Source organism: Leucopleurus acutus, assembly GCF_964270905.1.
Source record: "Leucopleurus acutus genome assembly, chromosome: 14".
Classification (NCBI taxonomy): domain Eukaryota; kingdom Metazoa; phylum Chordata; class Mammalia; order Artiodactyla; family Delphinidae; genus Leucopleurus; species Leucopleurus acutus.
The window spans coordinates 77,192,548-77,205,278 of record NC_139156.1 but is presented as its reverse complement, the minus strand read 5'-3'; the positions used below and the strand labels follow the sequence as shown (position 1 = coordinate 77,205,278).

The 12,731-nt window shown below is 37.5% G+C and overlaps 1 protein-coding gene across 2 annotated transcripts in view; it reads left to right on the top strand.

Moving 5' to 3' along the window:
• The window catches only part of RYR2 (ryanodine receptor 2), a gene marked incomplete at both ends in the record, with an annotated part of 711,173 nt that overhangs the window by 518,705 nt on the left and 179,737 nt on the right, over positions 1-12,731 (top strand). For both annotated transcript variants that reach the window (XM_082854592.1, XM_082854593.1), the window contains 5 exons: positions 1,195-1,315; positions 6,913-7,082; positions 8,615-8,835; positions 10,168-10,258; positions 12,317-12,457. In XM_082854592.1, coding sequence (XP_082710718.1) covers positions 1,195-1,315; positions 6,913-7,082; positions 8,615-8,835; positions 10,168-10,258; positions 12,317-12,457 — 744 coding nt within the window. The remainder of the gene's footprint in view (positions 1-1,194; positions 1,316-6,912; positions 7,083-8,614; positions 8,836-10,167; positions 10,259-12,316; positions 12,458-12,731) is intronic.

Here is a 12,731-nt window from a genome sequence, read left to right as displayed (position 1 = left end):
TCAGGGTAGAATATAGGTGGATATACAATGACATTTTTATCACAAAACAAAAAAGGCTAAACCAGCCTAAATATCAGTGTATGTTCAGAACCTAAAGATAATCATTTTTCCGTTAGTATTATTGCTCATGTTATGGATAGATATTTATATGTAATTTTGGGGGTTAAGCATTCACAGACTTATCAGTCTTAAAATACTTTAATACCCCAGAGAGGATAAAAACTATCACTCTGATGGATATACCTGTTGGCCTAGACTGCAGCATGTGACTCAGTGTGTGCTGAAGTCGATGAAAATTGTGGGGCAAGTAAATATCTGTCTGTAAGCCTGAAACAGCACTTTCTGAGAGAGTTTCAACTTTATTATTTATTTTTAGTTAAAAAAATTTTTAATTAAAGTATAATTGATTTACAATATTATATTAGTTTCAGGTGTACAACATAGTAATTCAGTATTGTCATAGGTTATACTATTTAAAATTATTATAAAACATTGGCTGTATTCCCTGTGCTGTACAATATAACCTTGTATCTTATTTATTTATACATAATAGCTTATATCTCTTCATTCCCTACCCCTGTCTTGCCCCTCCCCCCTTCCCTCTCCCCACTGGTATCCACTAGTTTGTTTTCTGTAACTGTGGGTCTGTTTCTGTTTTGTTATATTTGTTCATTTGTTTTATCTTTTAGATTCCACATATAGTGATCATGTACAGTATTTGTATTTCTCTGTCGGACTTATTTCACTAAGGATAATGCCCTCCAGTTCTACCCATTCTGTTGCAAATGGCAATATTTCATTCTTTTTTATGGCTGAGTAGTATTCTGTTGTGTGTGTGTCTGTCTATCTATATATCTATATAGATATAGATAGATATAGAAAGATAGACACATACACCACATCTTTATCCATTCTTCTGCTGATGGACACTTAGGGTGCTATATCTAGGCAATTCTGCTATGAACATTTGGGTACATATATGTTTTTGAATTCGTGTTTCTGTTTTCTTTGGATATATACCCAGGATTGGAATTGCTGCATCATAGAGTGGTTCTATTATTAAAGAGGTCTAACTTTATATAATGAACAGAAAATTATTTTAGACTTGGATTCCCATTCTTCCAAGTTTCTAGATAGAATTAGAACATTGATTTCACACAGTTATTCTTTGTTCCTTTATTTTTCTGCCTGTAGTTGATTCATGCTGCTAAGGGAGAAGCCATCAGAATCAGGTCTATTTTGAGATCCCTGATTCCACTGGGAGATTTGGTGGGAGTAATCAGCATTGCTTTTCAGATGCCAACGATAGCCAAAGGTAAGGTGAACTTCCATTCTTTGTAATTCAGTAGGTCGTGGATGGTGTGATGTTTTCAATAAGATCATCGGTACCCACGGTTTCTTTCCCTGCAGCATAGTTACACTACATAAGTTTCTTTTAAGAAATGAACTACATCTGTATCATTCTTCTAGATTCCACACATATGTGTTAATATACAATATTTGTTTTTCTCTTTCCGACTTCACTGTGTACGACAGACTCTAGATCCATCCACGTCTCTACAAATGACCCAATTTCATTCCTTTTTATGGCTGAGTAATATTCCACTGTATATATGTTAACACATATATGTGAAATCTAGAAAAATGATACAGATGAGCCAATTGGCAGGGCAGGAATAGAGATGCAGATGTAGAAAACGGATGTGTGAACATAGAGGGATGAATTGGGAGATTAGGATTGACATATATACACTACCATGTGTAAAAAAGATAGCTAGTGGGAACCTGCTGTATCGCACCGGGAGCTCAGCTTGGTGCTCTGTGGTGACCTAGAGGGGTGGGGTGGAGGGGTGGTGTGAGGGAGGTCCAAGAGGGAGGGAATATATGTATACATATAGGTGATTCACTTCATCATACAGCAGAAACTAACACAACATTGTAAAGCAACTATACCCCAATTAAAAATATATATTTTTTATAAAATATTTTCTACATGCATTGTTTTTAACCAAGCTCTGTTTCCAAAGAGATTTTAAGTCTTCTTCAGGTGACATTTCAGTTTCCAGAAAAGGGAAATAAGCATCTCAACTGTTTTATCTAATGTCTCTCCTAGAGTTCTTTGGTCCCCTGTTCTTCTCTTTCTTGACAGCAACACCTTAATTCACTCTTTTTGATAGTTTTCATGGTCACTTTCTTATAATACTTTTTTTCTAGAACAATGGTCATAGGTTTTGACTTCGTGATTTAAAAATTGCCAGTGTGTTGAAAGAAGTGCTCTTTTCAAGACTGAGGAGAACATTTTGGAAAGATTTGTTTCTCCCCATTTTAACTCAACGTTTATCGTTCTTTTACAACATGCCATTTTTGGTTGAGAACTGCTTGTGATTAATTTTCCAATGTTAACTCAAAAGCATGTAAAATAAAGTCAACAGACTCTCCATAGAAACGCCCAGAAGCTGTGATTCCTTACAGCCCTGCTTGCGTTAGGTTGGGAGGAGGTGGGAGGGCCCAGCTCAGGAAGGATGGAGTGAGGAGCTGATGCTTTACTGTGGAGGTGGTGATAGGGCCCCGATTCTCCCCCATGCTGAGCCCCTGCACTAGCCCAGACTACAACAGAAATGGCACATGGCCTGGGCCCAAGGCCTAATTCCCTGTTGGTAATTCACTCTCTGCCTCCCATAAAAAAATTTAAGCAGTTACTGAAGGCACCTAAAAGATATGTTAGGTCCCAAATTATACTTCATTCTCCCTTTTTGCAATGGCAGTTTTGCTCTGTTTTCCAGAATTGATTGGATATCGTTACATATATCATTGTTGTACAAACTTCTGATTTTAGAACGAAAACACATTTAGATAGGAAGTACACGTGATGACCCTTTTCTTTCATGAATTATGCCCAGAGAAGATTAGCTGTCAGTACCTCAAGTCTAGAATGAGGGGACCACTGTGTAATGGCAAGCGGTCTACCCTACTTGCCGGCCGTATCGTTAGGAAGTAAAGTTTCGTGTTGGCTAACCTTACACACCCACATCTTCAGATGACACAAACAGCCATGATAACTGAATACCCATTCTAAATTTAGGGAAAGCTGGACCTTAAAAATTGTCCCCTAGCTTTTTGTCTTGCCCATTTTAGGCAGTTTCTTTTTCTTGTGTATAAACAGACTCTCCTCATTTACCTTCTTTTCACCTTACTTCTAACTCGCATTCATTTACTTGACTAAAATATCTTGTCGTGCTTCCCTGGTGGCGCAGTGGTTGAGAATCTGCCTGCTAATGCAGGGGACACAGGTTCGAGCCCTGGTCTGGGAGGATCCCACATGCCGCGGAGCAACTAGGCCTGTGAGCCACAACTACCGAGCCTGCGCGTCTGGAGCCTGTGCTCCTCAACACGAGAGGCCACGACAGTGAGAGGCCCGCGCACTGCGATGAAGAGTGGCCCCCGCTTGCCGCAACTGGAGAAAGCCCGCGCACAGAAACAAACACCCAACACAGCCAAAAATAAATAAATAAATAAAATATCTTGTCTTTCCCCTACGTTCTGAGCCACAAAATTGACACTCTCAGGAAAAAGGATAAGAATAATAACAGTGACACAAGGATTAGGCAATAAGAAAATGCTAGCCTTTACGGTTAAAATCAGTAATAACAAAGAACCAAAAACAAGGACTGTAAGAGTGTCCAGATGTCCCTTTCAGAATTGCCCCAAAAGTTTCAATATACTTCCTTTTCCTCCAGTTATCTGTCTTTACTAGTCTTTAAGATTTTCCAAGTTAGTTTCTTTCCTGTCCTATTTGGTTGAGTTATAGTAACGTTATGACTTTTTTGTCATAAATATGCAGTATAATGTCTACCTGAGGATTTAAAGGATTTTTTGTGAACTATCACAGTCGCACCGAAAGCTAATTTTTAAAACACCATCTACTGGTCATTGTTAAATTGATGCTTTTTTTTTTTTAATCTTCTTTCTTTTTATGGAGAATGTAGACAGAAACTGGTATGTTTTTATTTTGCTGTGGTATGCATTAAATCAACTTTTAAAACTTAAACCATCAATATTTCTTCTTAGGTTTCGATGACAAGTCAGTTGGTTCTTTAAGCATCACCAGCTATTGCTGATAATTCCTATTATATATTCTGTATTTAGTATGTGAAGTTTGTCTCTAAACATTAGTACCCTGCCCCTCAGTATTAGCTAAGGCCTTTCTCATACATTTTTTTCCTAGGCCATGAGTTTTATTTTTAATTTTGTATTGGAGTATAGTTGATTTATAATGTTGTGTTAGTTTCAGGTGTACAGCAAAGTGAATCAGTTATACATATACATATATCTATTCTTTTTGAGATTCTTTTCCCATATAGGCCATTACAGAGTATTGAGTAGAGTTCCCTGTGCTATACAGTAGGTCCTTGTTGATTATCTAGTTTACATATAGTAGTGTGTATATGTTAATCCCAACCTCCTAATTTATCCCTCCCCCCACCCACCTTTCCCCTTTGGTAACCATAAGTTTGTTTTCTAAGCCTGTGAGTCTGTTTTCTGTTTTATAAATAAGTTCATTTGTATCACTTTTTAGAATCCTCATATAAGTGATATCATATGATATTTGTCTTTGACTTACTTCACTTAGTATGATCATCTCTAGGTGCATCCATGCTGCTGCAAATGACATGATTTCATTCTTTTTTATGGCTGAGTAATATTCCATTGTATATATGTACCACATCTTTATCCATTCCTCTGTCGATGGGCATTTAGGTTGCTTCCATGTCTTGGCTATTGTAAATAGTGCTGCAGTGAACACAGGGTGCATGTATCTTTTCGAATTACGGTTTTCTCTGGATATATGCCCAGGAGGGGGATTGCTGGATCATATGGTAGCTCTATTTTTAGTTTTTTAAGGAACCTCTATACTGTTCTCCATAGTGGCTACACCAATTTACATTCCCACCAACAGTGTAGCAGGGTTCCCTTTTCTCCACACCTCTCCAGCATGTGTTGTTTCTAGACTTTTTGCTGAGGGCCATTCTGATGGGTCTCATACATTTTTATTATAATTATCCTAGAACTAGAGGGTAGCCCGAAATGATAATGAAAGAAGGAGGAGTTTAGAAAAAGTAAGAGGCAAGTGTCTAATCTCAAAAGTAGATATTCTTTTCCTGCAGCTCTTGGTCCAGACAGGTTTGGGCAGATTGTGTGAGGTAGTCATTTTAGGTGGATGAATAATGCAGGCAGCACAGGGTAAAGCCAGTGCAGCTGGCCCTCCTTGTGCCAGTTCATTTTCCAGGAGTCCGAGAGGAGGCAGTTCATCAGCTGTATTGTTCCCAGTGTGTCTGAGGAGGTGGAGAGCATAAAGCAGCAGCCCATCCCTGAGTCTTCATTCCCAGGCAGCTGGAGTTACAGCATTCCTTAAAATGAATGTCCACCTGAATGAGTGTTCAAAAAAACAAATCTTATTTCAGGATCAAAGAGTTGCTTATCATTTCCTTAGGCACAGCTTTCTGTTAGAAGAATAGAATCCTATAAATTACCTATAATGTGATTTTTTTAGGAGAATGGAACTGGAGTTTCATGTAGATTTTTAATCAAAAATTAGAGCATGCTGATTTAACGTAAGGATTAAATTACCTCGGGTTGGATTTTAAATCCAGTTTTACTTAGTTTAAATCTAACTTTGCCAATGACTAGATGTGCCATTTTGGACAAGTTATTTAACTTCCCTAAAAGTCGCTTTTTATCTTGTGTTAAAGGAAGATAATAATACCACCTTCATAGTGCACGTGTGAAAATTGTATGGAAGTGTGTCTGGAACATTCCTAACGTAATACCTGACAACAGCACAAATGACAAGCATTGTTATTCTTATTATTGTAATTACAGGAAGGAAGGTATTAGGTGTATTAGTTATTATTAATTATAAGGAATGGAAGTGATTTCATATTAGTCTTCAGTCTAATTTCCTTTAAAACATTGTTATTTGTTCATTTTCATGATTCAAATATCAAATTCATTCATCGACTGTGAATGAAAACAAAAGCGTTGTGACTGTGTTCTTTCAGGATGGGTATGGTCATGTATCATCTTTCCCTGGGTCCTTCTTTCTCCAACATTGCATCAGTAATAAAGATTCTGTGATAGTATTTGCAGAGTCTTATAGTGTGTGGTCAGCAGCAATGTGGCATAATTTATCACATGGTCAAACAGAAAACAAGTTTGTTCTCCAGTATTTTCAATGAGCACATAATTCCCTAATTCTTCATATCAGTGATCCCTTCTACGAATCTACAGAGTTATACTAAGGAATTCACTCCTCTGTATAGGCATCAAGCCTTGACTCTTGATAGAGAAAATAACATGTCTCTCAACTATGTTTTAAATGTTATTAAATGCTATTATGATTAATGAAACATCTTTCATTTGAAAGTCAGACTGGTTCCTGGAGTTTTGTTCATTATCCTGTAATTGTCTAAGCCATAAATATGTAAATGATGTAAATGTAGCATGATTATCACATAGGGTACATGAACTTTATTAATGTTTTATTAAGTTTTCAAGAGGTTCTTGTATTGAAAAGAATGCAAACCTTGCTTTACGTTTTAGCTTTATGATATTTACTCTTAGTTTTACAGTTTGGATTTTGGGTGCCGTTTTGTTTCCTTCTCGGTATCTGGCATAATGCTATGTCCTAATCTTATACACAGTTAACAAATGGATGCCCAAATAACATTTAAATGACCATGGATTTAGATTGCACTGCCCTATTGCCTCAGCTAAGTCCCAACCTTTGCTTGAGGGTAGTAGAGGGACAGAAAACCATTCACCGGATAAATTTATTTAAAACACGAGAAGGCTGGAAAGTAGCCATTTGTCATCTATTTCATTAACAACGATGTGTCACCTTCTCTTTTTTAGATGGGAATGTGGTGGAGCCTGACATGTCTGCGGGGTTCTGCCCAGATCACAAGGCAGCCATGGTTTTGTTCCTTGACAGGGTCTATGGAATTGAGGTTCAAGATTTCCTCCTCCATCTTCTCGAGGTTGGCTTTCTGCCAGATCTGCGGGCTGCTGCTTCTTTGGATACGGTAATGATCTGAACAAATGACTTCTGCAACTTTTAACTCTTCAGCCTCTGCCATATGATATTCTTTCATAGATATGTTCATTCATTCATTGTCACCAAATGGTTATTGAGTGCCTGTTATATTTTTAGGCAAGCATAGGGTAAACAGAAAGCAAAATAGACTATATCCTCAAGGAACTCACTGAATAGTGGAGAAAATGGACAACCTGAAGAGTAAGATAAGCATTCTGATCAGGTGCAATGGAAGACAATAGAAAGTTGATATAACCCTAATTTGGGAGGTCACAGTGGCTCCTGTTCACTTCGAAGTCAACATAAATAATTATGCATCTCAACAAAAGCAGTTAAAGTATTGAGCAGGTTTAGTGGACATTGTTGAGTCATGCCAATCACAGTATCCTCCCGGTGCCTTCATTTATTAACATACATATAGCCTCAAATCTGTCCTGTGAATCCAGTGGCCAGTATTGAGAATCTGCCATTATCAGTGTAAGTGTTCTACTATTTGAAACATTGTAAAATAAGCTGAAACTCTAAATGTTATTCTGGTAGCTATAATAATACCTCTTTTTATTCTCAATTAAATGAGTCTTTTTGATATCAGAGGAAATCAGATCTTGAGTTGTCAGTAGTGAAAGCTGTGAGAGGAGAATCACAAAAATGAAACTGAATTTTTTTGTTTTTTTGGTTGTGTTCATGTGAAATTCTGAACCTAAGTAGTATAGTTGATAACATGGTAGGACAATCAGCCTTTGGTTATTGATGCTGGTGGACATGAACAGAAATATAATTAATACTCATACATAGAATTCAGAAAGAATTTATGTATTTGAGATCTACTGTGAGAATAAACTCCTTTCTCTTACCTCTCCTAGTAAAGGGAAGCACTCACATTCTTTGATATCATTAGTGTCTTTATCTTTCATCTATCCTACCCTTGATATTTTATTTTATTAAATTTTTTTTAAATTTATTTAATTAATTTATTTTTGGCTGCATTGGGTCTTCGTTGCTGTGCGCGGGCTTCCTCTAGTTGTGGCTAGCAGGGGCGACTCTTCGTTGTGGTGCGCGGGCTTCTCATTGTGGTGTCTTCTCTTGTTGCAGAGCACGGGCTACAGGCTCAGGGGCTTCACTAGTTGTGGTGCACAGGCTTAGTTGCTCTGCAGAATGTGGGATCTTCCCGGACCAGGGCTCGAACCCGTTTTCCCCTGCATTGGCAGGCGTGTTCTTAACCACTGCGCCACCAGGGAAACCCCCAATATTTCATTTTAGAACATGAACCTCTGGGGCTCTTTGAAGAGATAGATATTACTTCATTAATTTTTATCTATTTATGAGCAATTGAAAATTGATTGTCTTTAGTGATAAAAAAGCACATGAACCACAGGTAAATCTGTAACAGAGGAATCCGTTTCCGTATTATGTACTTTTGTCGTTTTCTAGGTAATGAAAGTACACGTCAACTTGTGGATCCCTTTGAAAATTGTCTCCTGCCCAACACAAATGACTGTCTCCTCTCCAATTCCTTTCTAGGCTGCTTTGAGCGCTACAGACATGGCCCTGGCCCTCAATCGGTACCTTTGCACGGCCGTGTTGCCTTTGTTAACAAGATGTGCTCCTCTTTTTGCCGGCACTGAGCACCATGCTTCCCTCATTGACTCATTACTTCACACCGTGTACAGACTTTCTAAGGGCTGCTCACTTACCAAAGCTCAGCGAGATTCCATAGAAGTGTGTTTACTCTCCATTTGTGGGTAAGTGGGCAATGAAGTCTATACCAAGTTTCTTCTTCTTTAAGAAAGAGAATTTAGTCTCTGGCCCTTGACAAATTGTTTTGAATGTTGTCAACAATTTCTGGACCATAAAATTAATTCATTTTATGTGCTGGGGTATGAGTCTTACCAGAGTGCCCTTGCTCCTGATCAAGTTCAGGAGTGTTCCTCCAAGACTCTCTCGGTATCTAGCCATTGGATACAGTGTTGGACCAATGATGCTATTCTGGATGTTGGCGTGTGAGCTGTCGCCGGCCACGTTAGTGTAATATTAATAGATTCTCCCCTTTGCACTGTGTGATGGTTTTAACTCCTCTTCCAGAAGAGAAGAGAAAACAGAGACTTATTAAAGATAAAAAATATATGTAGTATAATATTAAAGTGTGACCTATTGTGACAGTGATGAAGACAGACTATTTCCTCCAGCCTGGAAAGCCGCTTCCTATAGATAGAAGTATTTGAAGGTCTTACTCTGAAAACCAGAAGCATATCTTCTCCTTTTGAGGTTCTGACAGTCAAAGTGACAATTTCTCAGGCCTCTAGCTAGGGTAATGGTTTCTTTCTGATGGACAGGAGCTCTTGGAGGTGAAAGCTTGCAGCCTGCCCCTTCCTTTACATTGGTAAAGGAAAGGTTTTCACTCATAGTGGAACCAGTGTATGGGTGTAGGAGCCAGATGGGACTGAGGGAGGTTAAAAAAAAAGAAAAAAAAAAAAAGGTTAGTTCATAATCTAATTTTAGTTCCCTGACCCCAAAATTCTGTGAAATGGAATCAAAATATCTATCTCACTGACTTTTTCTAAATATTAAAGGAGATGAAGCAGTCAGGATTGCCGACACAGTAAATGGTCACTGTGTGTTAGTTTTCTTTCCCTTTCTCCTCTGGCAAAATTTCGGTCTCAGTCTTTTTCTCTTCCTCTTGTTCCTACACTCCCTCCTCTTTCTGCTTCTGATCTAGTCATTGAAGACCCTTCCCACTCACTGGAGTGAGGGAAGAAGCATTTACTAAATTAGTAGCAACAGTGGGGTCTGCAGTTGTGAGTGGTAGCAAGGGAAAGAGCAGAAGAGGAACATCTCCTGTAGCAAATAAGGGTTGGTCCTCAGATCAGGGAGCTAGAGATGAGTTGGAAATGTAGCTTTTTACAAAAGTATGTAACTATTGGTTAATCTTTGGATTAGGAACACCTAAAATTAACATCATCTGAAGAGAGGTGTAGGTACAGTTTCTTGGCATGTCTAATCTAGTCTAGTGAATTATTCTACTTAGTTTAGACATTATTAAATGTTCATTATTAAAATTAGCTTTGTTCCACCAGCCAATTGAGACCTTCTATGATGCAGCACTTACTCAGAAGATTAGTATTTGATGTCCCATTATTAAATGAACATGCAAAGATGCCTCTTAAGGTAAGTACAGGAAGTGTTTGTAGTTATTTGATTACTGGGTCCTCTGGCTTTGTTTCCTGTTACAATATGTATATCTCTCAGATACATCATGTTTGATCTTTGATGCTGGAAAATTTCTTCCAGTTATTGAAATGGGCATGTAAGTTGTAGCTATGTGTACCTCAACCTAAATTAAACAAGTAATAAAAGACCAGAGAAATCCTAAGATTGGTTTACTGTAAATCAGTGGAAATAGAAATCAATGGAAAGAAAATGGGCCACAAGAAAAAGATGAACCAAGATACTCTTAGGCTGGAAAACACAGTAATAGGCCTGGCCTAAAGTATTAGCAACCTCAAGGCATAAAGAATAGGTTTGAAAAACAACATTTTCTAAGTTGGTAATCAAATGAGAGTTTCCAAATATCATTTCATAAGGATCAAATATAATCTTTATGTATACGCAGTTACAGTTTGTCACAGAGTAAAGTCCCTGACATTTTTGCTTCCCAGCTTTATTATTCTGTTCGTGAATGATCAAGTCTCATTCTGTCTTATTGACTTGGGAATATTTTCCTGTCAGGTAATATACCAATCCTGGCTCACGATTTTAAGGTATTAGGTGTGTACCAATGTGTCATCTAGTGGCATGGTCTGTGCATGGAGGTCATTGTCCTGTAGTGGACTTTTTATAGGTGACCACTCTGCTCTGCCACCTGGTAAGCATCATTTCTTCCTCATGGCCACCCAGTAATTGTGCCATGAAAAGAGGTTTAAGATAAAAATAAGCTGCTATTTTTTTTCAGCTGCTCTTACACTAAGCACACCTAGATACTTAACATAAACAATCTTTTTCTACAAAAAGTGATTTTGGTTTAATAAATCTAGAGAAATTGATGAATTATGTAAAGTAAGTTATATCCTTGCTGAAAATCCTGTTTTTTTTTACAGTTTTTATCATTTGCTTGTCATGCAAAATTTTCTTAATACAAATGAGCTGGAAAATACCTGAAAAAAGATACAGTATCACTTTATGTGGTAAAACTCTTTTGCATTATAGATATTTGCCTGTTACTCTAAGCAAATTAGATCTCAATATTTCATCATTTGAGATTCCTAAATTGTGTGTGTGTGTGTGTGTGTGTGTGTGTGTGTGTGTGATTCGTGTGAGGGAGACCAAACGAGAAGAAATATTTATACGGTAAGAGACCTAGTTAGCTTTAATAAGAGTAACACTCAATTTATTTTCCTCCTTAGCTGTAGGAAAGAGGGTCCAAAAATTTACAGTTTATTCAAAAAATAATTTTATTTTAATTATTATTAATAATAATTTTATTAATTTGGCAAATAGTTGTGAATATTTTTCAGTTTATATACCCAGAATAAATGGTCCAAAGAGCTACCGAATAATTGAAAAATTCCATCTATGTCTTTGAACTTCTAGTTTAGTCCCACAAAATATTTGTAGGTTAAAAACTTAAGAAGCAACATAGACCCTCAATAAGAAAATAAATTACATCCAAAACCACCAAAGAGCTACAGATAAAGAAATTATGGAAGTAGGGCAGTTTAGGGAGTTTGTTTAGAGATGTCTGTTCTGAAGCAAATCGTAAAGTGTAATGATTCAGGGTAGGTAGAGAAGAAGCACAAATACTCAGAGGTATTGTCCCTTGAGAATGCACATGTTAGGTGCTGTATCCTCTGGGTCAGTGTGACATCAATCCCTCTGTTACATGCATGGATTCCACGGGATAACAAGTCATAAAATTGTAAGTAAATGATAGCAACTAAAGTAGAACTCAGGGGTACACAGATAACCAAACAACCTCCTAAAGAATTCTGTTCAAGATAATTTCTGAAATTGGTCATTTGGTCTTCATCTTGTGCTCAGCATTAAATTTAAGGAGACATCCCATGTAAGATCTTAGTATTCTCCAAAAGAATTCATATGGGATTGAGCAGTTCCATATCAGTTGGCCTTATTACGTGGCATTGGCATTAGAATGCCATGTGGGAGGAAATGGAAAATATATACCATGTGTCTTTAGCTCAGTGCTCTTAGAATTGTTTTCCCACCTAGCTGCTGACAAATCATTATGAAAGATGCTGGAAATACTACTGCCTGCCTGGAGGGTGGGGAAACTTTGGAGCTGCCTCAGAAGAAGAACTTCATTTATCAAGAAAGTTGTTCTGGGGCATTTTTGATGCCCTGTCTCAAAAGGTAATTGTGGTTCTATTTGTATGATAAAACAACTGAAAAGCCATAGGATCTTGGTAAGATAGTATTCCTAGTGGAATAGTGGAATGCTGTCTTTGCTCATCGAGACTTGACATAGTTTTATTTTTTCTCTTCATTTATAACAAATGTTGAGAATGCAATTTATATTAACTTTTCATAGTCATGATGGTAACATGTTCCTTGTGATCGTAACATTTTCTGACTTTAAAATGGCTAAGCATTTTAGGAAATTATGCACATGGGTTGATCAGTTTCT